A 25,331-nucleotide genomic window follows, 5' to 3' on the forward strand; every position below is an offset into this window, starting at 1 on the left:
TACACATTATTTACATTCCCTACCTGGTTTACTTGCCTGGCAACTTCTTATATACATTAAAAACTCACAAGAACATTATACTACAAGTTATTCATGTATTCAATCATATTTGCAGTGCTTTGGGAGTACTGGCATGATACATTAAGCATTCTGTGTTCTATATTTGACATAAAAAAGGCATTACTGTGAGTTACAAACTGGGTATTATTTATTTTACAACTGCTGTAGTTGTTTTAAACAAAGAGATTATTAGGGCCACGGGGCAATCGCACCTAGCACTGGTCCCATACAGCAATAGCTGTAGGGACCAGTGCTCGGGAGTTTTTTAAACGTCTACTTCTCCGGCATAATTTCACCTAGAGACTCCATTTAAACTTTAAACAGTAGACACAAGTCTTGTGTATCGGTGTATTAATCCACGTTTCGATAGGTCATATAGTTTTTTATCAATCCCTGTTCAATGACCATGATCATTTTTGGAGAAAATCTGAGATTATAATGGGTGTGTATTGCACGGAATGTTCGTGTCACAGTGTGTTACATCATCGCATCAAAAAATAAATTTGAAAACTGCGCTCCAGGCCGCAAATTCCACTCTACAGAAATAATTTATACATAGAAACGTAGTAAAAATTTTCTTCTCACTCACAATCCTCTGGTAAAGCTGTCAGAGTTATATCCCATATTAAAAACGCAGGAAAATTTCTGAAAAACGGAGATGGAACAGTTTTTTTAGATCGCTCTAATGAAGCAATTTTTTCATTTTTCTGGAAAAAAAAAACATATGTAGACGTTCAGGAAGAACTCAGGATGCTCAAAGTGAAGTCGGATCAATGATAGGTATTATGGTTTTGCCAAATATGCTTTCTGTTCGAGGCCAGAAATTCCAGTCTGTCCACCTCTGCTGTCACTGTACCGGAACAGGTGTCGGTTAATTTTGTTGATTGCTTTGATCTGATTGCCTTTGATCTTTGATGTGATTACAGTTACAGATACACACACACACACATGCGCGTAAGCGTGCACACACCTCACACATGCATACACATGCTTCAAACGCACACGTACACACACACACACACACACACAGGTAACTTCATGTGATTTTAATTACACACACACACACACACACACACACACACACACGTAACTTTATTTCGATTTTCGCTACACACACCCACACAAATGCACGCATAAGCGCGCACACTCCTCCAGATACACGTTTCACACACTCACACACACACACACACACATTTTGAGGTTAAAGGGCATAGTTTGAAATCTCTAAAGAATTTCATCATAGTGTACACACACCAGCAGTAGCCCCCGTGGCCCTTTCAGAATTTCCCCAGAGGAAATTTTCTAGTTTCTTTTTGTTGTTTCACTCATTCTCATTTCCATTCTTGCTGTCTTTTTAGGTCCTCGGCACCGTATCTGAGGATACCTGGCCTGGTGTTAACTCTTTGCCTCACTTCAAACCAGGTGAGACCTTTTAATGTCTGAAACATAGACTGTATATAAATAATGGACGTAGTCACCGTGACGTCACCCATTGGTTTGTGGCCCGTTGGAAGCATCGAGTTCAGCTATAAACTCGTCGCCATCTTGTTTTGGGAAACTGGGAGCAGACCAAATTTACATTTACATTTACATTTAGTCATTTAGCAGAAGCTTTTATCCAAAGCGACTTACAGGAAGAATAAAAGCAAACAATCAAGGTATAGTGCAATAAGAGCTATTAGTGCATCAATAACTGCTAGTGACAATTTGAACAAATTTGGACTGTGGACGAGCGAGGACACTACACGCCTCTCTACACCTCAACCTGACTGAGTGAAGTCAATGCTAATTCATGTTAGCATTAGCTGGAGCATTAACTGGAATGTTCATTTAGGCTAGCAAAAACCTAAAACTAAATGTATGTTACTTGTAAAAATGAACAGAGACTCCGTGTAGTGTCTATTAGTACCACCAAACGCTTTTTTTAAAACTTAATTGACAAGTTGCCGTGGATACGCATTGCTTTTCTACTCTTCTGTTGACGGATCGCCTTGTTAGCCACCTGTCAATCAAAGGTTGTCAAGCCCCAAATCATATGATTCTTTATCTTGAATTTTCTTCTAAATGGGGCCATTATTTACACAATGAACATCGTATTTTCTTGTCCTAAAATTCTGAGATAATAAATCAAGTGAGAAGTTTTCTCATTTTGTATGGAGATAGATGGACTGAAATACTTCTGCACCCAAGTCAGCGCCCCCTTGGAATCTTTGGTAGAATGCAGCTCAAGGCACTTCCTGGTTTGCCTCCCTGCTCAGACCCGGAGGTTGCCGCCTGATCTTAAAACATTGGTATACACAGTGACTATGTTCATGCTGTAAAGCCTCACTGACCTGAATAAAATGGTCCGTAGACCATAATAAAGAACATATTGTTAGACGAGCATTTACAGGAGGAAATCTGCGTGCATACGGTGACGCAAAAGTGTGTGGAATTATGCGGCCAGTATAATGATAATAATAGTAGTTTATCACAGTATATAGTAATAATAGTAATGGCAGCTACAGCATATTTATAATAATAAAAATAATAAAAGTAGTCGTAATAATGATAATAATAATAATAATAATAATAATTATATATATATATATATATATATATATATATATATATACTAGATAATATACTAAGAGTATAAGAATATGTAAATAAATAGAATGTGCAAAAGGACAAGAATATTGTATGAAAATGATGATATGATATAATATCAATATGATTAATACACATATCACATATGATATGAAGTATATGTTCCAGTATTTGGAATCTCCAGTAAAAATCTTGTGTAAACGGGGCCTAAGTTTGCAAACATGTTAATATTGCACACCAGAGCCAATGTCCTACATGTGACACATTTGCTTATATTCTTCGATACTCAAAACTTTACCATCAAAATTAAAATGAAATTAAATCAAAAAGCTCACTGTACTCCATTAATGCAGCAGCAGCAGCAGCAGCAGGAGTGGGGGTGGCAGCCCTGCCAGGGCAGCCATGCCCTCTGGGAGCTCATTAGAGCTTTTTAGAGGGAACATGAATAGAGGGACTGCAGATTAGTGTTAGCTGAGGGAGGGAAAGAGAGCTGGAGTGGAGGAGAGGGGACAGGCAAAGATGGACATAAAGAGGGTTAGAGTGATGGTGCTGGGCAGTGAGGCATCACAAAGCTATGTGATGCAGGCTCCCATCTCTAGTGGCCAATTAGGGACCAACTGGAGTGACTCTCATGGTCACATGCACACAGAACACATACAAATGTAATCTCTCATCCTGTGGCCATGGTGACGCTTGGCTCTTGTTTGCCTCACACACACTGTGTTGAACAGCTGTGCAGCTGTCGGAGCCCCACACACACACGCACACACGGGAAGCTTTGCCTGGTTCTAGCCTCCAAGCACTGCATCTGTTTATATGATGTCTTCAGATCAGATGCTGTTATGGCTGCACTCTCAACAAACACAGGAAGAGTGAGATGTAAGAGGATCTGGTACAACTTGGTGGTCATACAGCACATAAAACCAAGGGGATTCTAACCCACTGCCCTCTAGTACAGCTATTCTCAACCTTGGGGTCCCAACCCCAATTGGGGTCGCGAGATGATTTCTGGGGGTCGCCAAATCATTTTGGAAGTCAGCTCTGTCTCCACTGTGTTAAAGTGTTCATGTGTTAATGTGTTTTAGTCTTTTTGGTCATTTCATGTCTTTTTTTGGGGTCATTTTGTGGTTTTTTTTTAGTGATTTTGTGTCTTTTTTTGGTCATAGTGTGTCTTTTTTTTGGTGATTTTGTGTCTTTTTGTCATTCTGTGTCTTGTTTTGGTCATAGTGTGTCTTTTTGGGGTCATTTTGTGTCTTTTTTTGATAATTTTGTGGTCAATTTGTGACTTTTTTTGGTCATAGTGTGTCTTTTTTGGGTCATTTTGTGTCCTTTTTGGGTAATTTTGTGTCTTTTTTGGGTCATTTTGTCTTTTTTTTTGTCATTTTGTGGTCATTTGTTGTCATTTTGTGGTCAATTTGAGTCCTTTTTTGCTTAATTTTATGTATTTTTTTGATTATTTTGGTCAGAGAGATGTTTTAGTTGTTGTCTGCTTCATTATTTGTCCAGAATTCATCGTATCAACTGAGTTTGTATGCGATTCAAAAAGGTTGAGAACATGATGTTAAAAAATAGACTTTAACCCTCTGGGCCCACTATAATTAACTACCCTTTCAGACCATTCAGGCTGAAAATGTCCACTTCTAAAAAACGCTATAAAAACTTTGCAGATTAATATTTTTTCTACTTTTTCCTGCATAAACCTCTTAAACAACTTCCGCCCTGCTCAAAACTACCAAATGTTTAAACAGTATTGGCATTTTAACCCTTTAAATGCCAGTTTGATTGCACAATGTCACTGATGTTTTTATGGGGAAAAAAACACAAAAATATAGTTATTTTCCATATAATAAATGATCTAATATAAAGTAACTGATTTAGATAGATAGATTATTCATCCCCAAAGGGAAATTCGGTTTTCAGTCCAGCAGTCCAGTATTTAAGTACAGTAAAATACAATAGAATACATTTCTGAGGTAGAATAAATAAAAACAACAATAGAAAAAACACTTACCTACCAACAGAAAGTCAGTTGGTAGGTAAGATACAGTGGCAAGATGATGATATGATGATAATAGTGTTATTGTGACTAGACACTATAAAACAATAGTACAGTATATAATATATAATAGTAATAATAATATTATAAAATAATATGTAATAATAATAATAGGGCCAGTTTAATAGTATATCACAGTATATAGTAAAAATAATAATGGCAGCAACAGCATATATATAATAATAATAATAATAGTAATAGTAATAATGATTATATATATATATATATATATGTATGTGTGTGTGTGTGTGTGTGTGTGTGTGTATATACATATATATGTGTGTGTGTGTGTGTGTGTGTGTGTGTGTGTGTGTATATATATACACACAAGATATGATACAATATGATATAAATACTAGATTGAAGATAGAAAATATACTAAGAGTATAAGAGTATGTAAATAAGTAGAATGTGCAAAAGGACAAGAATATTGTATGAATATGATGATATGATATAATGTCAATATGATTAATACACATATCACATATGATGTGAAGTATATGTTCCAGTATTTGGAATCTCCAGTATTTAGAAATCTGTTCAATCCAATTAATTGAAGAGCCATTTGCAAGGCAGGAATATGCAGCAGATGGCAGTATTGCGTCAGTCTGGAAAACCTTTTCAGTTTCCACAGCATTGAGCTCCTCTGAGCTGACTATTATCTGCACACTTTTCCACAACTCAGTGACTGTATTACTTTTCCGGTTATGATTCATCACATTTTTACTATTAAACTCTGCAGTATGTCTCCTAAGTCTGGATTTCAGACATGGCGGTGTGGCTTAACCTCAGTGTGGAGGCGCCACTTATTTTTCACATTTTTGTGGTTATGAAAAGGTTCCAGATACTTCCTTATTTCCAGTCCTATGTTGCTTTAGCTTTTTACCTCTACTCTTCTGTTTTATTGATGTATTAGGTCAGGCTTTCATACTGCAGCCTGAGCAAGACCATTTTTTTTTAGTTTATAATATTTTTTATTGGAAATTAGCATCCATAAGAATCAGTGCAAGACATAAGTTATTCCACAGCTGTTTTCCACCTTTTTTGTTTTTTGAAAGGTACATTAGAACGAAAAACCACAAAAAAGACAACCCACAAAACAAAAAGAGAAATAAATACAATACAATAAAATACATACTATTATAATAATATAAAGGGAGGCAAAAGAGCAGAGAAACAGAAACATTAACAATTATACTAACAATAGCAATACATACATAAACACAGGATGCCGAGTGTGCGCATTAAAAAAACCCTAAATAAAATAGTGGAAATTTAATGCATCAAGTTGGGTTCCAGAGAGACAGAAAAGATGCAACACCAATTTTATCAGTAAATTGAATCTTAAACCTTTGTTTTGTAACTAAACAAAAGACAGGCTGGGGTCCAGTCCAGACTTTGCACAGAGCATCTATGGACCCTCCTGACAAAAAGTTATTAAAATAATTTTGATATTCGAAAAAATACTCAAGTTATTAAATATCAACTTCCTGCAGATTTCGTTCAAAAAAGGAAGTGCAGCAGGTGGCGCTATTATCAACACAAAACTGTTTTTACAAATTTCTTTCAAAACAGGAAGTGTTGCATATCTCCAAATTGGTGTGTCTGAATGACATGAAACTCAGGTTACGGTTGGTCGGATTATCACAAAACTTGATAGAATTATTGTCAATGCCCTCCTGAGGATAACCCTTTAAAGTTTTATTGATCCACCCCTAGGTGGTGCTCTAGTGGCAGTCTAATTTAATCTATAGTTCACATTTTAAAATGCCTAAAATAGTTTATGGGATGTGCAATAATCGAAAAAAAGTCATACTTTAGCATGTCGAAAATTCTCAGAAAAAAGTCATAAAAATGTACCCCGATAAACTCAAAATTTTCTTATTATGGTCTGTTCATACATGTGGGAGGTTGGCTTTTCCAGAAATAACAAAGAAAACACCATATTTTGAGATGTCCAAAAATGACCCCCTCAAAAATGAAATGGCCCAGTTATACTGTAGTAGTATAGTTTTTGCAAAAATTCTGAAAAAACACCATATTATGTGATGTCTAAAATTGAACTCCTTGGAAAAAAAGTCATACGATAAAATGTCGAAATTTTTCGGGAAAAAGTCATTCAATCTTACAAGGCCCTGATACTCTTAAGATGGTCTTATTGTAGTCTGTTACATTTAGTAGTATAGTTTGTCCAATAACTGTGAACAAAACACAATATTATGGGATGTCCAAAAATTACCCACTCTTAAAAAGTCACACTATAGTATCTTGATGATTGTTGAGAAAAAAATATCTACAAAAGGATTTTTAAAAGGATCCAGAAAAATCTAGAAAATGATCTAGAAACAAAATCAAGTAAATCCAGAAAAGGATCTAGAGATATCTAGAAAAGCTCTAGGAAAAACTAGAAAAAAAAATCTAGGAAAATATCTAGAAATATCTAGAAAAGCTTCAGAAAAATTTAGAGAAGGATCTAGAAAAATATTTAGAAAAGGATCTGTAAAAGGATATAGAAAAATCTAGAAAATGATCTAGAAAACTCTAGATAATGATCTAGAAAAAAAGTTGAGTAAATCCAGAAAAGGATCTAGAAATATCTAGAAATGCTCTTGGAAAAACTAGGGGAAAAAGTCTACAAAAGGATCTGTAAAATGATCTAGAAAAATCTAGAAAATGATCTAGAAAAATGTAGATAATATCTAGAAAAAAAATCAAGTAAATCCAGAAAAGGATTTAGAAATGCTTTTGGAAAATCTAGAGAAAATGATCTAGAAAAATCTAGATAATATCTAGAAAAAAAATCGAGTAAATCCAGAAAAGGATCTAGAAATATCTAGAAATGCTCTTGGAAAAACTAGAGGAAAAAAGTCTACAAAAGGATCTGTAAAATGATCTAGAAAAATCTAGAAAATGATCTAGAAAAATGTAGTTAATATCTAGAAAAAAAATCAAGTAAATCCAGAAAAGGATTTAGAAATGCTTTTGGAAAATCTAGAGAAAATGATCTAGAAAAATCTAGATAATCATCTAGAAAAAAAGTTGAGTAAATCCAGAAAAGGATCTAGAAATATCTAGAAATGCTCTTGGAAAAACTAGGGAAAAAAAGTCTAGAAAAGGATCTGTAAAATGATCTAGAAAAATCTATATAATATCTAGAAAAAAAATTGAGTAAATCCAGAAAAGGATTTAGAAATATCTAGAAATGTTTTTGGAAAATCTAGAAAAAAAATCTAGAAAATTTTCCAAGAGCATTTCTAGATCCTTTTCTGGATTTACTTGTTTTTTTCTAGATCTTTTTCTAGAGTTTTTTAGATCATTTTCTAGATCTAGAAAAAAAACAAGTAAACCCAGAAAAGGATCTAGAAATGCTCTTGGAAAAACTAGAAAAAAAAACTAGAAAAATATCTAGAAAAAAAAGTGAAGAATAATAGAAATAATACGTTTATTTGATAGGGAAATCATTATCTTGATAGTGATCAAGTAAAAAAGTGCGATAGAATTATCGGAGGTTAACGCACTTCCTGCTTTGCCCCCTTACTCAGACCCGGAGGTTGCCACCTGGTGTGGCCGTGCTGACACCTAGCAGAGGGAGCAGACGTTTACGTTCACAAAGAAAACCATTATCAGCTTTCATCTCTTCCATCTGTCTGTTACCTGCTCTTTGCGGCCTGTGTATGTTTGAGTTTGTGTCATTGAAGTTTCTGTAACAAGGTATGTTTAACGTGGTGGATTTAGTCCGACTTCTCCTTTGAAGCCTTCGCGTACGTGTATATGATTTTTTTTCATTTTTATTGTTGATATTCTATTCTATACTTTTTATTCTCCCCCTTGTTTATTTTATATTTATTCTATATTCATGCTATTTTTCCACTACCCTTGTTTATACTTCTACCTCTTTCTGCCACCCAATTGCTGCACTTTCCTCCACTGTGGGACGAATAAAGGTTTATCTTATTTTATTTGTAATATGTTTTTTTATCAAATTTCTGTATATATTATGCTATATGTATCAACAAACTATAATTGGGCCATTTTAAGCATTTTAGGCATTTAAAATGTCCCTTTTTATGACATCAAAATACTACAGTATGCCTTTTTTTAATTTTTAGACATCCCATATTACGGTGGGTTTTTTGTTGCTATTTTTGTAAAAAATTTCCCCATGACACACTTTCAAAGTTTACATGATGAAAAATAAATATATGAATAATACATAAAAACATAAATAGTTGGAGGCAAATCAATGTGGGCTCGACTGCAGTGTGAAATTAAATGCCATGCCCATACCATAACACTTGAAATTCATAGGGGTGGTATAGACTGGCCCCTGTAACTCACACACCCTGACATCAGCATGCCCCAACACGCGTGGACTGCAAGGGCCCATTCAGTACTAGTTACTATTTTTATTTGAAAAGCCAATATATTTGGATATGGAAAGCAGGCAGGGTAAACTTCAGTATTCAAAGTCACATGTAATGCATGTCCTTCGTTTTCGTCTTTGTCAACTTTTTTCATACGTAAACCTTTTTGGTTGATATGAAATCTTTTTTCATCTATCTGGTTTTATGACTTAATAAACTTATTGGGGCTGAGATGGATCAGACAAAGAAAAAAAAAGGAAATATTTATTGTGACCTTATTGAATCTGCCATCCAACAAATACCCCATTACAAAACAACTACTAAAACTAATAAAAACTGAACTAAAACTAAGCATTTTCAAAAAATTAAACCTAATTTAAACTAGCAAACTCACTCTAAAAACTCATTTAAACTAACTGAATTTGAAAACAAAAATTGACAACGAAATTAAAACTAAAACTCATGAAAAATCCAAAACTATTATAACCTTACAACACTTTTTTAATGTTTTATGAATGGAAGAAGCTAATCTGGATTCATTTGCAGGGTGCTGCTGTGCATTGAGGTGATTTATATTGATAACTTAAACCACATCCTGTAAATGCAGTAAATCTGTCTAGAAGTTTATAGTTATTATTTCTAGAAGTGTATAGTTATTCAGTAAAATGGACTGCATTTGTACACCATATGCTTTTACACACAAACACATTCACCCATTCACACACATTCATACACTGGTGGCTGAGGCTACCATGCAAGGTGCCACTTGTTCATCAGTAAAGTAACACATTCATTCACACTCATTCACCAATGGAACAGCCATAGAGAGAAATAAGCAATCAGTATCTAGCCCAAAAACTACACAACATGTCTACTGCCACGGCCAGGGATCGAACCACCAGCCCTCCTATAAGTGAGTGATATCTAAGAATTAAGATTCCCTTATCAGTCCTACAACAGGGAAATTCAACCTCTGCATTTAACCCATCCTGTTTACACACACGTTTCACACCATGCTTAGGAGCAGTTGGCAGCACATTAACCCTCTGGAGTCACCAAAAGCTCCAAAGCATGACTTCTTCATGACATCCAGACCAGAAAACAAAGCAGCGTGGAGCCCTACTGTAAATTTACCTCTAAAGTTCTGGCTGTAAACTCCATGAGGCCAGTTTCAGTTTGATGATGATATACCAAGTAAAACTGGAGACAAGCTCAAATAGATTTAGTATAAAATGATAGAACTGGATGGAACCCTCTTATATGTTAAATTTGACACCTTTGTTCATATTTGCAACATTTAAAATTCTTTATTGAGCATGATAGTGTTTTGGAAGTAAAAAAAAGATTCCGAATCACATTTTATGTTGGACTTAAGGACTCAAAAAGACACAAAATGACCAAAAAAGACACAAAATTACAAAAAAATACACAAAATGACAAAAAAATACACACAATGACCAAAATTGTTTCGTTAAACACACAAGACACAAATAAAATAGAGTCCCACTAGAATAAAAACCAGAGTTGGATGACAGGATCACAAACAATCACAAGATCACATTTATGTTGGTTTTTCTTTGTTTCTTTTTGGTTCAAAATGTTGATCCAGTAAGTCAGAATAAAACATTTTTATTAGGTCATAAATGTGAGGTTTTGCTGAAAAAAAAATATACCAACATGGCATTTAAACATTTTTAGGTGGTGTATACAGGCAGGATGAAAAGGATTCCAAATGGACAAAATAGCCCAAAACTCCATAGAGTTAACAAGCCTGATTCTCTGACCTCTAGGCCACGGACTGCCCTAGAATTTAGATTCCCATGACATATAAAACATATCTGTCAGAAACATAATGTTATTTTTAATATGTATTTCTAGTTAAATTTCTATGTCCCAAATGGAAAGAATCGGAACCATGCCAATCATCTTATCTAATCTCTCTTCCATTCACCTCCATGCCTCTCCTCTGTTTATACTGGGCACTCTGACTGGCAGCCTTCACCTCTGGCACCCACAAAGTTGTGGCCAGTTCAGGCCAGCCCTGGCACTGAACTGGGTAACTGGAACCACTGTTGGCTAGCTGGTAGGCTGCTAGGGGAAACTGAAAGACAGTTGGGTGGTTGGCTAGTAGGATTAGGCTGGCAGTGTGGGAGGTGGACTACCTCACTGGGTGGCTGGCTAGCTTGTGTGGTAGCCAGTCGGTTGGCAGCTCAGTCTGACTGTGTGTCCACATGGCAGTTTTGGCTGAGATTAAGAGAACAGAGCAGAGCCACACACACTCACAGCATAATAAACATAGTGGTGGAAATGTGGAGGGACTGTTGACAATTTATTGTGGTCTGGCTGTGGAGCAGAAATACATAGTTCATACAATATTACTCAAGAGCATTTCTGAAATGATAGGAGCCACTCCTTCATTTGGCAAACGTATACAAAGCAACACTCATTGCAATAAAATGTCAGCTATTTGAACTGGTTTGCCTGTTGTTCCATAGTCATATTTTTAAAATAAAAGTGTGGTGAAAATAGCTTGTTACAGACCTTTATAACTGCAGACATTTTAATATTGCAAAGCAAGAAAAGTACAGGTTTAAATTATTACTTCAATTATGGCAAACTTCCTTTTAAGGTGGTCAGGCACACTTGCATGGCTTTGTCAGACACTGGGATTAAACTGCCCATTGTTCATTCTCTGTATAACAACATATTTTTTTATTTTTGGTATGAAAAGCTAACAGACTAAAAACGCTATTTTTCAAGTGCTTTTTAATAGAGATGTTCCAATACCATTTTTTCCCTCCCAATACCGATTCCAATACTTGTGCTGTTGGTATCGGCCAATACCAAGTACCGATCCGATACCAGTATGTTATAAAAAAATATCATCCTACACCTGCATGACTGTGATATGATTATCATTGTGGTAAGGCCTGGCTCATGTTAAACCCTTTGTAAAACATGAATAATACATTTCACAAAATTGGTGCCTCCCGCACATTCTAATACCACTATTCTATCTTAATCATTGCATATTTTAGAGAATAATTGTAAAGGAGAATAAGGGTTCTACTATGTTTTATTTAAGGCATCTTATTTTGACAGTCTTCTTGTAAATTCTGTGGTGGACTCTGCTAACACATCCATGTGCTCTTATTTTGAAAGCTACCTTTGTTTGCTTTTATTTTGAAGGCGGCTCTAACACGTTCTTACCGTAACGCATGGTGTGTTTCATTTACACTCAAAGTCGGAACTTGAAACTCGGAACTTGGAGCACGGAACAACGTCGAAAATTCTGACATTCGTGTAGACCTTGAACGCACCATTAGCCGCCGTACTCTCTATGTGCGCTGCAATGTAAATAGTAAACTAACCGAACATTAATCCTCTGTTTTACCAACGATGTTTGTTGCTGAAAGTGGGGGGACGGATCGGGATCACTTTGAATCGTCCCAACTCTTCTTTTTAATCTCTCTATGCAGATATTAGTTTTTTGTTCAGCATGGAGGGATATGCCTTTTGAGCCTTCCAATATAAAAATGTATTTAACAATTATAAGGTCAAATGGAAACAACATGAAATACTTACTTAACCATTACAATATTTATTACAGATCAGCATGTGTTCAACTTTAATTATGCCAAGTCTTAGGTGAGTCACTTAATTGTTGGTTTGTTGTTTTCTCATTACAGACCGATTTACAGTGTACAGCGCTAAGAAGCTCAGACAAGCGTGGAATAAGTAAGTGAAGAATTTTACATGTGTGTGTATCATTTTCTTTGCATTTAATATTGTTATGTACTCAACGGTACCAATTTTCGGTACTGCGTTTGTTTATGTGGTAATAAATGTTAATTTGTTTAATAATAAAATCTTTTTCAATTCAACATATTCATTTCTCAAAATATGAACTTTAAAAAATATATCAAAACAATATAAAATCCAGGATGAGCAGTGCTTTATTGTTGCGTGAACGTGCATTTTGCAACATGAAGGTTGCAGTGTTATCAAAGAATGCAGAGGAGCGCTCAGGTGGCAAGTGCACGGAGGAGAAAAAAAAAAAAAAGGTTGCAAGTGCACGCGTGATTTGTTATGATGACGTTGTAGCTGTGCGGCTCAGCACCGGTCAGACAGTATTGTGGGCATAGCATGGTTGGAATAAACAAAGTTGAGTCGGGCTGCTCTGTGCGCATATCGAGGATGACGCAGGAGTCTGAGGGATTTAATTTCAGCGAGGCAGTTTGGAGTAAAGTGAGTTGAAGAGCGGAATATTAGCGGAGGACCAGAGATGCAGCAGCTAGCTGCTAGCTGCTAATGACTGGTCTACAGAAGAATGGAGAGAGCAAACGGAGTAAGGAAGGTCCAATCTGGAGGCAGAGGAAGGCCAAGCCCTGGTAGAGACATTGGAGAGATAGCAGCTGGAGGCTAGCAGGCCTAGAGCTGGGCTGTTCATCTCTGCGCCGGGGTGGAAGACGGCATCAGCTAGTGGCCGCGGTGAGCAGACAGGACCAGACCAGGAGGTAAAAAATAAAATAAAAAAAATAATGCGATCGTCAGCACGCTTGTTAATCAAAGACGTCAAATGAAAACAGGTTGAAATCAATGATCAGTTTAAAGTTAACGCCGTTTAGGTACCGAAACATGGTAGGCCTACCGTTTGCTTTTACATGAATCTGTACTCGGTAGTTCCGACGGAATTTGGTCGGTACAAAAGTACCGAATTCGGTACCCATGCTGTTATAGCTGACACATTTGTCTTTGGCATTTAAAGTAGTGAACACACAATAAAGTTTGTGTGTGTGTGATTCTGCTATGGGACATCAGCAGCATATGGCAGATAAAGGTCATGGTGGCACAGTCGGGGGTTCTCCCAGATGTGTGCCACTGTGTGCCCCAGGCATACATCTGGAGGGGACACCACTGAGGGGAAAGAGGAGTTTGTCTCTTTTCCTCAGGGAATTTTAAAAGCTGTAATAGGCAAGTGATTTATGTGAAACTCCAGCTGTCTAATCAGCTGGAATCAGAAGGTATAGCTGCTTCAGCAAGGGTCCATTCCTGCTAAATAAAGCCTTCATCAGACAGAACCCCTACTGTACCTGTGTCCCATTAGTTTTAGTTTCAATTTAGTTGTCAATTTTTGTTTTCAAATTCAGTTAGTTTTAATTAGTTTTTAGAGTGAGTTTGCTAGTTTTAATTAGTTTTATTAGTTTTGGTTTAGTTTCTTATTAGTTTTCGTGTTAGCTTTAGTTTTTTTGTAATGGGTATTTGTTGGGAGATTTCAATAAAGTCACAATAAATGTTTCCTTTGTTTCCTTTGTCTGATCCATCTCAGCCCCAATAAGTTTATTAAGTCATAAAACCAGATAGATGAAATAGATTTCATATCAACCAAAAAGGTTTACGTATGAAAAAAGTCGACAAAGACAAAAACGAAGGACATTTTCACTATAATTTTAGTTAGTTTCGTAACCACAAAATACAGTTTCAGTTACTTATAGTTTTTTTTAAAAGCTCTAGCTTTTATTTGTATTTCACTTCACAAAAATTTTTTTTCAATTCTAGTTTTCGTTATTTCGTTAGTTTTCGTTAACTATAATAACCTTGGTAAGAATGGCACCACAGATTATGGAACATAGAGTGCCAACTCTTACATGCCTGCATGAATCCCAATTTAATGTGTTATGTAGCCACAACGTTGTGAAAAAAGTAATAATTCAATTAATTGTGCTTTAAAAGTGCTTCTCTTTATGTTTTTTAAATGTTACAGCAGGTATTAGAAGTTAATTTGAAAGATCAAAATCTAAATTCCTTCATCTGCTATGAAAACCTTGTAGCTACAACTTCATACAACTGGAGCAGGGACAGTTGGAGTTTTGAGATTATTCATGATTGTGTATACAGCGCAACATTTGATGACAGATGAAAAGCAGAGTAGAGAGAGTTGAGGTGGATTTTCCCTCCTAGGCTGTCCCCTCCCCATCTCCTGGCCTCGCTCCAGTCCAGGAGGAAATAAAAATGTGAAGAAAGAGGTGAGGTGGAATGTTAATGACCATCACTTCCTCTCTGCTCCCTTTTATCACTGGCCAGGGAACGATGAATTTGATATGAACTCAGACACTCACTTTGTCTCTGCCCTGAAAGTTGCTTCACCCTCTCCTACTCTCTTGTTTCTGCTCTCAGTCAGCCTTTTTCTTCCTCCAGCTGCAGAAAAATGTGAGTGATTGATGTACAGTAAATCACTCAGGGTTTTTAGCCCTTTGATGTGTCTCTGTACTCCGACAGGTAAAGTGATAGATCCACATATTGATGTCAAAGGTCACATATAATGCTCATTTCCAGGATCATATTTTTATTATATGATTACTTGTACTATTGCTGCTGTAGTAAAATAAATTCACTGGGTCTTCAAATTCTCGGAAATATATTATTATGTATATTTTTATACTGAAATAATGCATAATATATCACCTTTAACCAGAAATAGGTCATTTTTTTTACATGTCCGAAGTAGGTTTCAAGTCTTTGGACTCATTCCATAGTAATTATGACAAGAGCAAAGGAGGAAGTCAGGTGATGTTATTATAGAGCAACAAAGTCTGTGTATGGAGGATGAAGTGGACCAATGGGACAACAAATATCTGACCTAAACACCTGAGGATGTGGCTCTTTTTAATTGTCCATGTCAACATCCCCTAACCTTACCCATGTGTTTATTATGAGCCAAAACCATGCAGTTGCCCATACCATGTTCTTTCCTAAACATAACCATGTTGTGTTTGTGCCAAGCCTAACGAAAGCTTAGCCATAGTCTTGTCAGCAAGGTTACTATAGTTAACGAAAACTAACGAAATAACGAAAACTAGAATTGAAAAAACATTTTCGTTAATTGAAATAAAAATAAAAACGAGAGTTTTAAAAAACAATAACTAACTGAAACTGTATTGTGTGGTTACAAAACTAACTAAAATTATAGTGAAAATGTCCTTCATTTTCGTCTTTGTCAACTTTTTTTCAGACATAGTCCAGTATTTCTATTTTTACACCGCTGAGTGTGTGTATTCCTGCTTTGGTGGCTTCCAGGAGAAGCGTTAATTACCGTAATGACACCATGTTGGCTGTAAAGAGCAACTTCTCAGCTTTCTGAAAACGTTGGAATTTTCCCGATAGCGCAAACCGTTTAGTTATTATGGTAAAAGTGTTGCCGGCTCAACACACTGTAAACTCTGGATGTTGTGCTTTGCAAGTGAAAGTCTTCAATTCAACCATGATATTACAAATCACATTTGTTTAGCAGTGCTAAAGATCCAGCAGCGCACCGCCACAGAATACAGGTAGGGGCAACACTACACAATCCTATTTGGTTGATATGAAATGTATTTATTTAGCTCCGACACACTCTATAACCTTGCTTGTCACAGATTGAAACACTATATATTGACTGTCTACCGCTATAAATGAAACACCTTCAAATATGCCTACTGTAACCCATATCTATTTACAGAATGTGACCACTATAATAGTTGCATGCTAAGGCGTGTTTGCCCATGTACAGTTGGAAGTTGCCTTCAAAAGGCCCTCATCGTCAAATGAGTCAGAAACGGTGAAAGCTCTTCATAGGATGTTTCAGACAAAACACACAAAGGCTTTCTTCCAAAACAGCCCCTAACCTGCTGTTTTGCTCAATCACAGAGACTGGTCTGCCACTTTCCAGGTGGTGGGGGGACAATGCAGTCAGGTGGTTTCATCTGTCTTACCTCCCCTGGGTTCTTGGTGTAGTTGTCTGATAGAACACAATGAAAAAGCATTTACCATGCACCACTGAAGAAGGAATTCTTCTCTGCTGTGAATGTGCCATCACCTGGAGCTCTTTGATAGTCTTAGGAGATAGGATCAATCTCACTGCAGATGTGCGCTTATTCACTCCACCTAGCTGACAGCAATAGCATGAAGGAATGTGCACATGCGTAACATTTTGCAAAGGCCAATATGATCATATCCACCTATATTCACACCTACACATATCTACCTGTTTGAGAAACTACATTTTTGGAGGATTTTCAATAGTAATAAAGGTTTAAGGGGTACTTTATTGATTTAGCATTTTATTTTTATAAAGTCTGGGGACTCACACAGGACAGATATCCTGACATTTGAGTCCCTTTTCTTTACCCTCTTCATACATACATACATGGAAGGCCGGATTATTAAGGCTTTTTTCGTTAAATACATTTACATTTAGTCATTTAGCAGACGCTTTTATCCAAAGCGAATTATGGGAAAAAAGGGAACAATCAAGGTATAGTGCAATAAAAGCCATTAGTGTAGCAATAAGTGCTAGTGATGATTCTTTAAGTAGTAGAATTATCGTGTGGTGCTAGGAGAGAAGATGCTCTCTGAAGGTCTTCAGGAGGTTTTTAAAGGTAGAGAGGGACGCCCCTGCTCTGGTAGGAACTGGTAGTGGTTCCACCAACGGGGAACAAGAAATGCAAAGAGTCTGGATTGCCTTGAACTAACAGGTGGCAGAGACAGGCACCGTTCATTGGAAGAGCTCAACGGTCGTGAGGTAGCATATGTCTGAATCAGGGCATTTAGGTAGGTAGGAGCAGTACCGGAGACAACTCTGTAGGCAGCATTAGAGATTTGAATTTGCTGCGGGCTGCAACAGGTAGCCAGTGGAGCTGGATGAGCAGCGGTGTGACATGTGACCTTTTTGGCTGGTTGTTTATACTTGAAAAAACAAAACAAAATATTACTCCACTGTAAAATACACTGGCACCGTGTTTGTCACAAAAAATATACTGTAATTTATATACAAGCATCACTGTAATTTTTGCATTTCTTTTTTGTAAAAATACTTTTTCTCACTGTTAAATGTAGTAAACACCATATCGCTAACAGAAATAATCTGTAATATTTAATGGTAAAATATTTAATTTATGCAGCATTTATAAAGTATTTTCTTGTCAATTATATGGCAGAACAGCGTTTAAAAGGAAAAAGGAAAAACCTTTTATTTTTTACGGTAAAATATGATAGAATAAATATATATATATATATATATATAATAATATTTAAAAAAATCTTATATTTGAAGTCAAAAGCGTTAATATCATTTTACCGTAATATTATAAAAAGTTGCACCATATTTATTACGGTAAAATTCTTATTTTTTTTTACCGTAAAACCAACAGGATTTTTTATTTTTTTTTACAGTGTAGACATGGAGAACTAAAATAATGATTTGACATGCTTAGACCTAATGTTTTTAGCTCAATAATGGTATTTTGGGCTGCATTAAACTATAGGTCCAAAATCAGCGCTGCCCTAAAAAAACCTTTACCATGAAACCAGAAATCAAAGAGGCTTTTTTTCCTTTAGTATAACTTCACACAAAGTCGAGTTTGTCTTGTAACTTTGCAGTAGAGTAGTACAGAATGTTTCAGCTGTATGTGAAAGAGGCAAGAAGAGGCCCTGATGGACCTTGTTAACTCCATCTCTGCCTCGTTACTGAGTGGCGTTGATGAGTTGAATAGAGATTTAAACTCCCTCTGTCTCTGCTGATAAGTCAAGCTGAGATTCCCATTGAAAGCCATGGGAGTGGCTGTCAGAGTGCTTGACTAGGGAGCCAACCATGAGAAGCTTGCAGAACATGAGAGGCACTCTGAGTACTGCGAGCGGCGGGCCAGCGAGCTGCGCTGAATAACATCATGTTTATTTAATGCAGTGGATGCCTAATTACTGACTGAATTTGTTGCTCTTCGTATATTTTCCATCTTTTTCCCCCTCGGCACCGCTAGGTAGGGCTGGTTCAGGAGTTCAGTGACTCCCAGTACGAACACACACTCGCTCACACACACACACACACACGCACACAGACACACATACGTTTACTAATGTAGAGTGTGATTCCGTCTTTGCTAGTACTTTTTTTACAGTTTACAGTTTTTGTTTCTCATGGTGAGCCAGTTGCCATGTGAGTTGCAAGCTCAAAGGAGAAAGGTTAAAACGTGCATGTGTGCTCTTGTGTGTGTCGAAGATGTATTTTTCTTCTTGAGTCAGCAAACCTTCAGCATAATTAAGAGGCTTGTTTTTTGTTGTCAGCAGCTCTGTGAATTGGAGAAAAAGTGAGTTTTTTCTCAGAGGGATGAATGAATGGCATGAAAGGAACTTCTATGTATTTTATGTGGATGGAAAAGTGTTTGGTTTCTTGGGTTTTAATAGGTCGACTGCCTGTTTTCTGTGTTTTCTATGTATCTCTATACTGTATGTTTGTGTGGTCACTCTATCTGATAATGTGTGTTTACATGTGTCAGGTTGGGCTATGTGGACCATGCTGAGGAGTTGGCTTCCAGGTTCCTCCAGTGCTTCCCAAAGAACCGGCTGTCAGCCCAGGCAGCGCTGAACCACGAATACTTCAGCAACCTTCCTCCACGGCTCTGGGAGCTGCAGGACAGTACGTAACTCCACATACCAATGTAGCTCTTACACCAGCTGTATGTGCCATAGGAGAGTCATCAATGGAGACCAACAAGATCTCTAACCTAAACGACAGAATAATCCATTTGTCAATACCACACATAACGACAAATATGAGTGTTTGTCAAAAGAGGGTCATGGTACAACGGAGCACACACGTCATTATACACGTACACATACATGTACTGTTCGCGGTTGTTAAAAATGCTGCAGTTTCGATGAATTTAGGCAACATGGTCTCACAGGAATCCTTGAAATAGCCACGGATTTGCTTAACTCAAAATCCGTGGAATAGCCACGGAATCACTCAAATTTCCGTGAAACTGACACGGATTTCGCTACAATGCAAGTTAATGACAGTCATATCCGTGGCTATTCCAACATTATGTACATTCACTGAGTGAATATTTAGAAAATAAAACATATTTCTCACTAGAAATGTAATCAAAATTAATTTTTATGCAGAAACTAAGTCAAAATATTTTTTTTTTTTTTTTTTTTTACCAAAAATGAGGGAACTGTCCGCCATGTTTTTTGTTCTGACCGCCGGGACCTTGAAAGTGACTTGGAACAAACCAATAGGAAAAAATATCCATGGAGTAGCCACGGGATATGACTATCATTAACTTGCATTGTAGCAAAATCCTTGTCAGTTTCACGGAAATGTGAGTTATTCTGTGGCTATTCCACGGATTTTGAGTTAAGCAAATCCGTGGCTATTTCACGGATTCCTGTGAGACCATGTTCATTTAGGCGACAAAACCACTGACCTTGGTTTAGGGCAAAAACTTCCTAGATTGGCGTTATAAAAGACAGCTTAATTAATAAGATTGTACGTAAATTCATTTATCCATTATTTATTGCTCGAGGAATAATTTAGGGAAGGCCCTCATTTACAATAATGTCGAGAGTACAGAGAAAACACAAAACAGAGTACAGAGAAAACACAAAACAGAGTACAGAGAAAACACAAAACAGAGTACAGAGAAAACACAAAACAGAGTAAGCACTGTGCTTAGGAATAAGCATGTTGAAGGCTTAAAATAAGAAATTAACTCTTAAAACAAGATAAATTAAAGCTGCAAGCAGCGATGAACTGGCCCGAGCAGAGTGACCTCACAATCATTTGTTTCTTACCAAAATAAAAAAAAGTTTGATTTGGAAGTGTTAGATAATTTATCTTGTTTTCAGAGTTAATTTCTTATTTTAAGCGTCAACATGCTTATTTCTAGATTTAATAATCTTAATTTAATCTTGTCAAGTGAAATTATCTGTCCATGCAGCAAGATCATTTCCCTCAGACTTTTTTTTATCTTGTTTTTAGACTAAACACCTTTTTTGCAGTGTATGTATATATATATGTATATATATATATATATATATATATAATATAGCATTATCATATTGTAGAGTTAATAGCACAATTTGATAAATGATAGGTTGCTGGAAAAAATATCAATTGCTTAAAGAACTCAACTGGTAATTATAACATGTAATTACATCCAGAAAGAGTATAAAAATATAAATGTGTTCTGAAAATGTTTGTTACCTTGACAGTCAGAATCTCTCTGTTTCTTTTTTCTTTTCTTTGTCTCTCTCCGTCTCTTGCTTTGACTCCCTCTGTTTTTTTCTCTTTTTCTCAGCTTGCTTTGCTTCACTGGCTAATACTGTATCCTCCTGCTCTCTGTCTGTCTGTCTGTCTCTGTAAAAGAGGCAGTGAGCAGCGACCTGGGGTTGTTTTTGTTTGTGCAGAGAAAGTCTCTGTTATTATGTGGATGCCGTCGGGACAGTAAGCCCAGCTGGACCTCTGCTGGCCACAGCAACATGCTCAGTTTGATTTTCTTTCGTCTTGAGCACACTGAGGCACTCTTTAAGTAACAGCCCCAGCTCTAAACACACAGTACCTCAGAAACACATCACAGCTTTCAAAACATCTTCGTTCACTGCCAAAAGCCAGCTCTCAAAAACAAAGAAAAAAGTATAAAAAGTATGCATATTTTGCATAAAAATAGCAAAATTATCTGCCAATGGAACAAGAACATTTGGCCTGTCAACACTTTCCAAAACAAGTAAAAATATCTAATCTCAGTGAACCCACAACTACCTTAGAATTAGTGTATTCTAACTAATAACAAGTGCATTTTTCTTGATTCTAATGAAATACATGTGACCTATTTTCTCAATATGTTGAAAAATATTCTTGAATTAATAATAAGTAAATGCCAGAGACATCATCTTGACATAATGATATGATGGCATTATATTTATAGAAACCAGCAAAGTCAGACTAAAAAATAGTGTTATTTTCTTGATACAGCTACAAATATAGAATAGAATAGAATATTTTCTTAAAATTCTTGAAATAAAGCAAAAGCCGCGGAATGTTTATATCAAACAAGTGAAACAGTCTAAAATAAAAACTGCTACTAAGAAGAATTATCTTATCAGACAAAAAATAAGCATAAATCCTCTTGATGTAAGATATTTCATCTTACTTAGATTTCAGTTTTTTGCAGTGTTTAAGAAGCTGATTTTTACTCATATCACATATACATTATGTTTGTGTATTTTTTGGTGGAATCAGAGTCTGATTCAGAGGCTTCACCCAAAGCTTCATAGCAAGGCTACATTTCAATTAATCCTACGGAAATGGGTTATTCAATGAAGGTATGTTAGACATGACATGTGAATATTATTTGACAAGCTACAGAAACATACATCCCCAATCCTTAAGCTGTTATTTATTAGTGGTGTGAAAAGCCTGCTCAGCCAACCTGACTGTGCCACTGACATGGTGGTAAATTTTATGGAGAATTCCATTTTAATTCCCCCGATTAGGATTTTTCAGCATTATTAATCCTGTTATCAGCACCCAGCAGGTTGTCATGTCTGAAAAGAATCAGAGAGTGGCGGTCACTAAGAGAGGGTGACAGAGATGGCTTATTTTGATTTTTGTCATGCTCGTTCACTCTTTCTATGCCTCTCTATTGTCCCTTTACCTCTCTCTCCCTCTCTCTCTCTCTCTCTGATTCTCTCTCTTTTGCACACACATGTGAGACAGGCAAAGCAGTGGAGCCACGGAGAGAAGAATGAAGAGTGAATTAAAACAGTTTCAGAAAATGAGGACAGCAGTGGATAAACACAAAGTGTTTTCACAGCCATTTGCAGTTTTGTGGGGGAAGGATGTGTCAAAATTATGCAAATGAGGAATGGATGTGAGATAAAGAACTGGCTAATTACTCCAGCTGTATGTATTTTACTACAACTACAGCGTGGCAAAGATGTTCTTCCACCAGGAAAGACTGGAGCCAACAGGAACAGCATTGTAAAATCCTACTGTACACCCAGTACTACGAATAACCAAAGAAGATACACTGGCCAAAAATAAACATGTTATAGATTGTTGAGAAACTGATGAACCTTTTGTGGAAATGCCTCATGTTACCCCTGTAGGGATGAACAGTATGTTTTCTATGGCTAACTGTGCACTCTATTGTCATGTGTATTATGGATTCATCCAGACAATACCCAGACAGATTACCAGGGACAATGGCAGAATTTTTGAGACAATAGAGCTCCTGAAGTTGCTGTTACTGTATAGATTGGATTGGGACATTTTTAATTTGATTTCAGTGAGAGTGTGGGTGTCTGTCTGTACAAGAAGTGGGAGCAAAGGCCTTGGGGGAAACACTCCTGTCTCTCTGGACTCAGAGAGGCAGATTAGGGCTGTTTACACTACCGGCCAATACCTGGAATGAGGCGGGTCTCACTCACCGAAACGCCCCTAATTTGAATACGAGCCGTCCAGAGTGTTCTTTTATCAGGACTTTTTTCGTCCCTGTCTAAGAGCAGGGTCTTTTTTCTCCCCTGAAAACAGCCTGGTTGCTGATCGGATAGGTCGCTTAGCGGGAGGTGATGTAGTACAGGACAACAATACACGCCATTTGTAAAAAGCTGGCGAAGCAGTGTTCCCAACTTAGCGACTTTGTTGCTATATTTAGCGACTTTTCAGAGCCCCTTAGCGACTATTTTTCAAGAAAGTGACTGGAGACAAATCCAGCAACTTTTTCTGGTGTTATTGGAGACTTTTGGAGACTCATTCTTACTCTTCTTAATGAGCCGGCTTGTTAAAAAGAGTAAGAACGAGTCGAAGCGGAATAGTCCTCCTGCAGCAGTCTTTCCCAGCTGCAGAGCCAGAGGGGATGTTAACCCCTTAGCGTCCAGTCTGCAAATTGCTAATAGGCTAACAGTTAGCTCTGTAGCAGTACAGTGTGTATGTGCTGCTGATACAGGAGGTGTTCACTTAGGGACCTCTGCAAAATCGTTTTTTAAGAATTGCTCGATTAAACTGTGCATATAAACGCACTGAATGACAAACGGTCTATTCTGTCATTGAGGTTGGAGATCTTGTTGGCTTTTTTCCACTGCAGGAACACAACAAATTACACATTACATAGCTACTGTCACAGGTGCTGCTTTTGTTTCCACTGTTCTCCCTACAAGTTCCTTTAGCTAAATTAGGGCACTGCTCAGATACTAAATGCCAGTGTTCCAGATATTCCAGGTACCTTTACGTATTGCCAGCAGTGCAGTCAATCACTTTTGGTCAAGTAGATGTGATGTCAAATCACAAGAACAACATCAACACAAGCACAATAACAGTAGCATTTTAATGCTATCTGCATGGACGAGAAAAAACAAAAAATGTTTCGACCCTCATTAGCATTTGGTAAGAAGAGGCCAATTATATGTCCTGGGATGTTAAATATGATAGAAATGCAAGGTAGAGCCAAGTAGCAAAGCCACAGGATGAAGAGTTAGTTCAGGCTATGAGAAGCCCCAGGTTTTATCTTCAGTTCCTGCAGTGAAAAGTGGCTAATACAGTATGTGGCATAACAGGAACTGATGAGACATGGACCTTTTCAGACATTTCAGGCTGTGGCTCAGTTGGTAGAGCGATCAGAAGATCGGTGGTTTGATCCCTGACCATGGCAGCCTACATGTTGAAGTATCCTTGAGCAAGATACTGAACCCCAAATTGCTCCTGATGTGAATGAATTCCCTATATAGCGATTTCGATTAAAGCGATATATAAGTGCAGTCCATTTCACATGGAAGGGTCACACTGCTGACCATTTTGCGCAACTCTAGTTCCTATGCTTAGCAATCATCCAGCAATCCAGCCACTAAGCATCCCCTGCCTCTCGGGCTGCAATAATGCTATTTATAATACATTTATAATAATACATTTATAATAAAGTCATTTAAATATAAAAAAAGAGCAATGTTACACATAGCAGCTTAACCCTTTGGAGTTTGGGGCTATTTTATCAGTTTTTGACTCCTTTTCATTCTGTCTGTATAAACCACTTAAAACGTGTTCACCATGCCATGTTGGTATTGTTTTCAGCACAACCTCATTTATATGACCTGATTTTTTTTTTTTTTTTTTTCATTTTACTGGATCAACATTTTCAACACAAAAAACACACAAGAACACAACAAAAACTCACATGAAAAACACCTTTTTTTCAACAAAAAAACACACTTAAAACACACAAATACATACCGAAAACACATACATTTTTTTTTTACAAAAACCATCCAAAAAAATTACATAAAACACACACAACACAAAAATGACAGAAACACACATACAAACACACACAAAAAAACACAAATAAAACACACATAAAAACACACAAAAATTGACAAAAATCACACAAAAAAACATTAAAGACAAAATATTGCATAAAAATGCTGAATGCAAACTGCAGAATTTGAAAAAC

The 25,331-nt window shown here is 36.8% G+C and overlaps 1 protein-coding gene across 2 annotated transcripts in view; it reads left to right on the forward strand.

Moving 5' to 3' along the window:
- Positions 1–25,331, forward strand: part of cdk14 (cyclin dependent kinase 14) — a 296,637-nt gene that overhangs the window by 192,404 nt on the left and 78,902 nt on the right. For both annotated transcript variants that reach the window (XM_059338824.1, XM_059338825.1), the window contains 3 exons: positions 1,419–1,482; positions 12,759–12,807; positions 19,380–19,519. In XM_059338824.1, the coding sequence (XP_059194807.1) occupies positions 1,419–1,482; positions 12,759–12,807; positions 19,380–19,519 (253 nt within the window). The remainder of the gene's footprint in view (positions 1–1,418; positions 1,483–12,758; positions 12,808–19,379; positions 19,520–25,331) is intronic.

This window comes from Centropristis striata, chromosome 8 (assembly GCF_030273125.1).
Source record: "Centropristis striata isolate RG_2023a ecotype Rhode Island chromosome 8, C.striata_1.0, whole genome shotgun sequence".
In the NCBI taxonomy this organism is placed as follows: Eukaryota; Metazoa; Chordata; class Actinopteri; order Perciformes; family Serranidae; genus Centropristis; species Centropristis striata.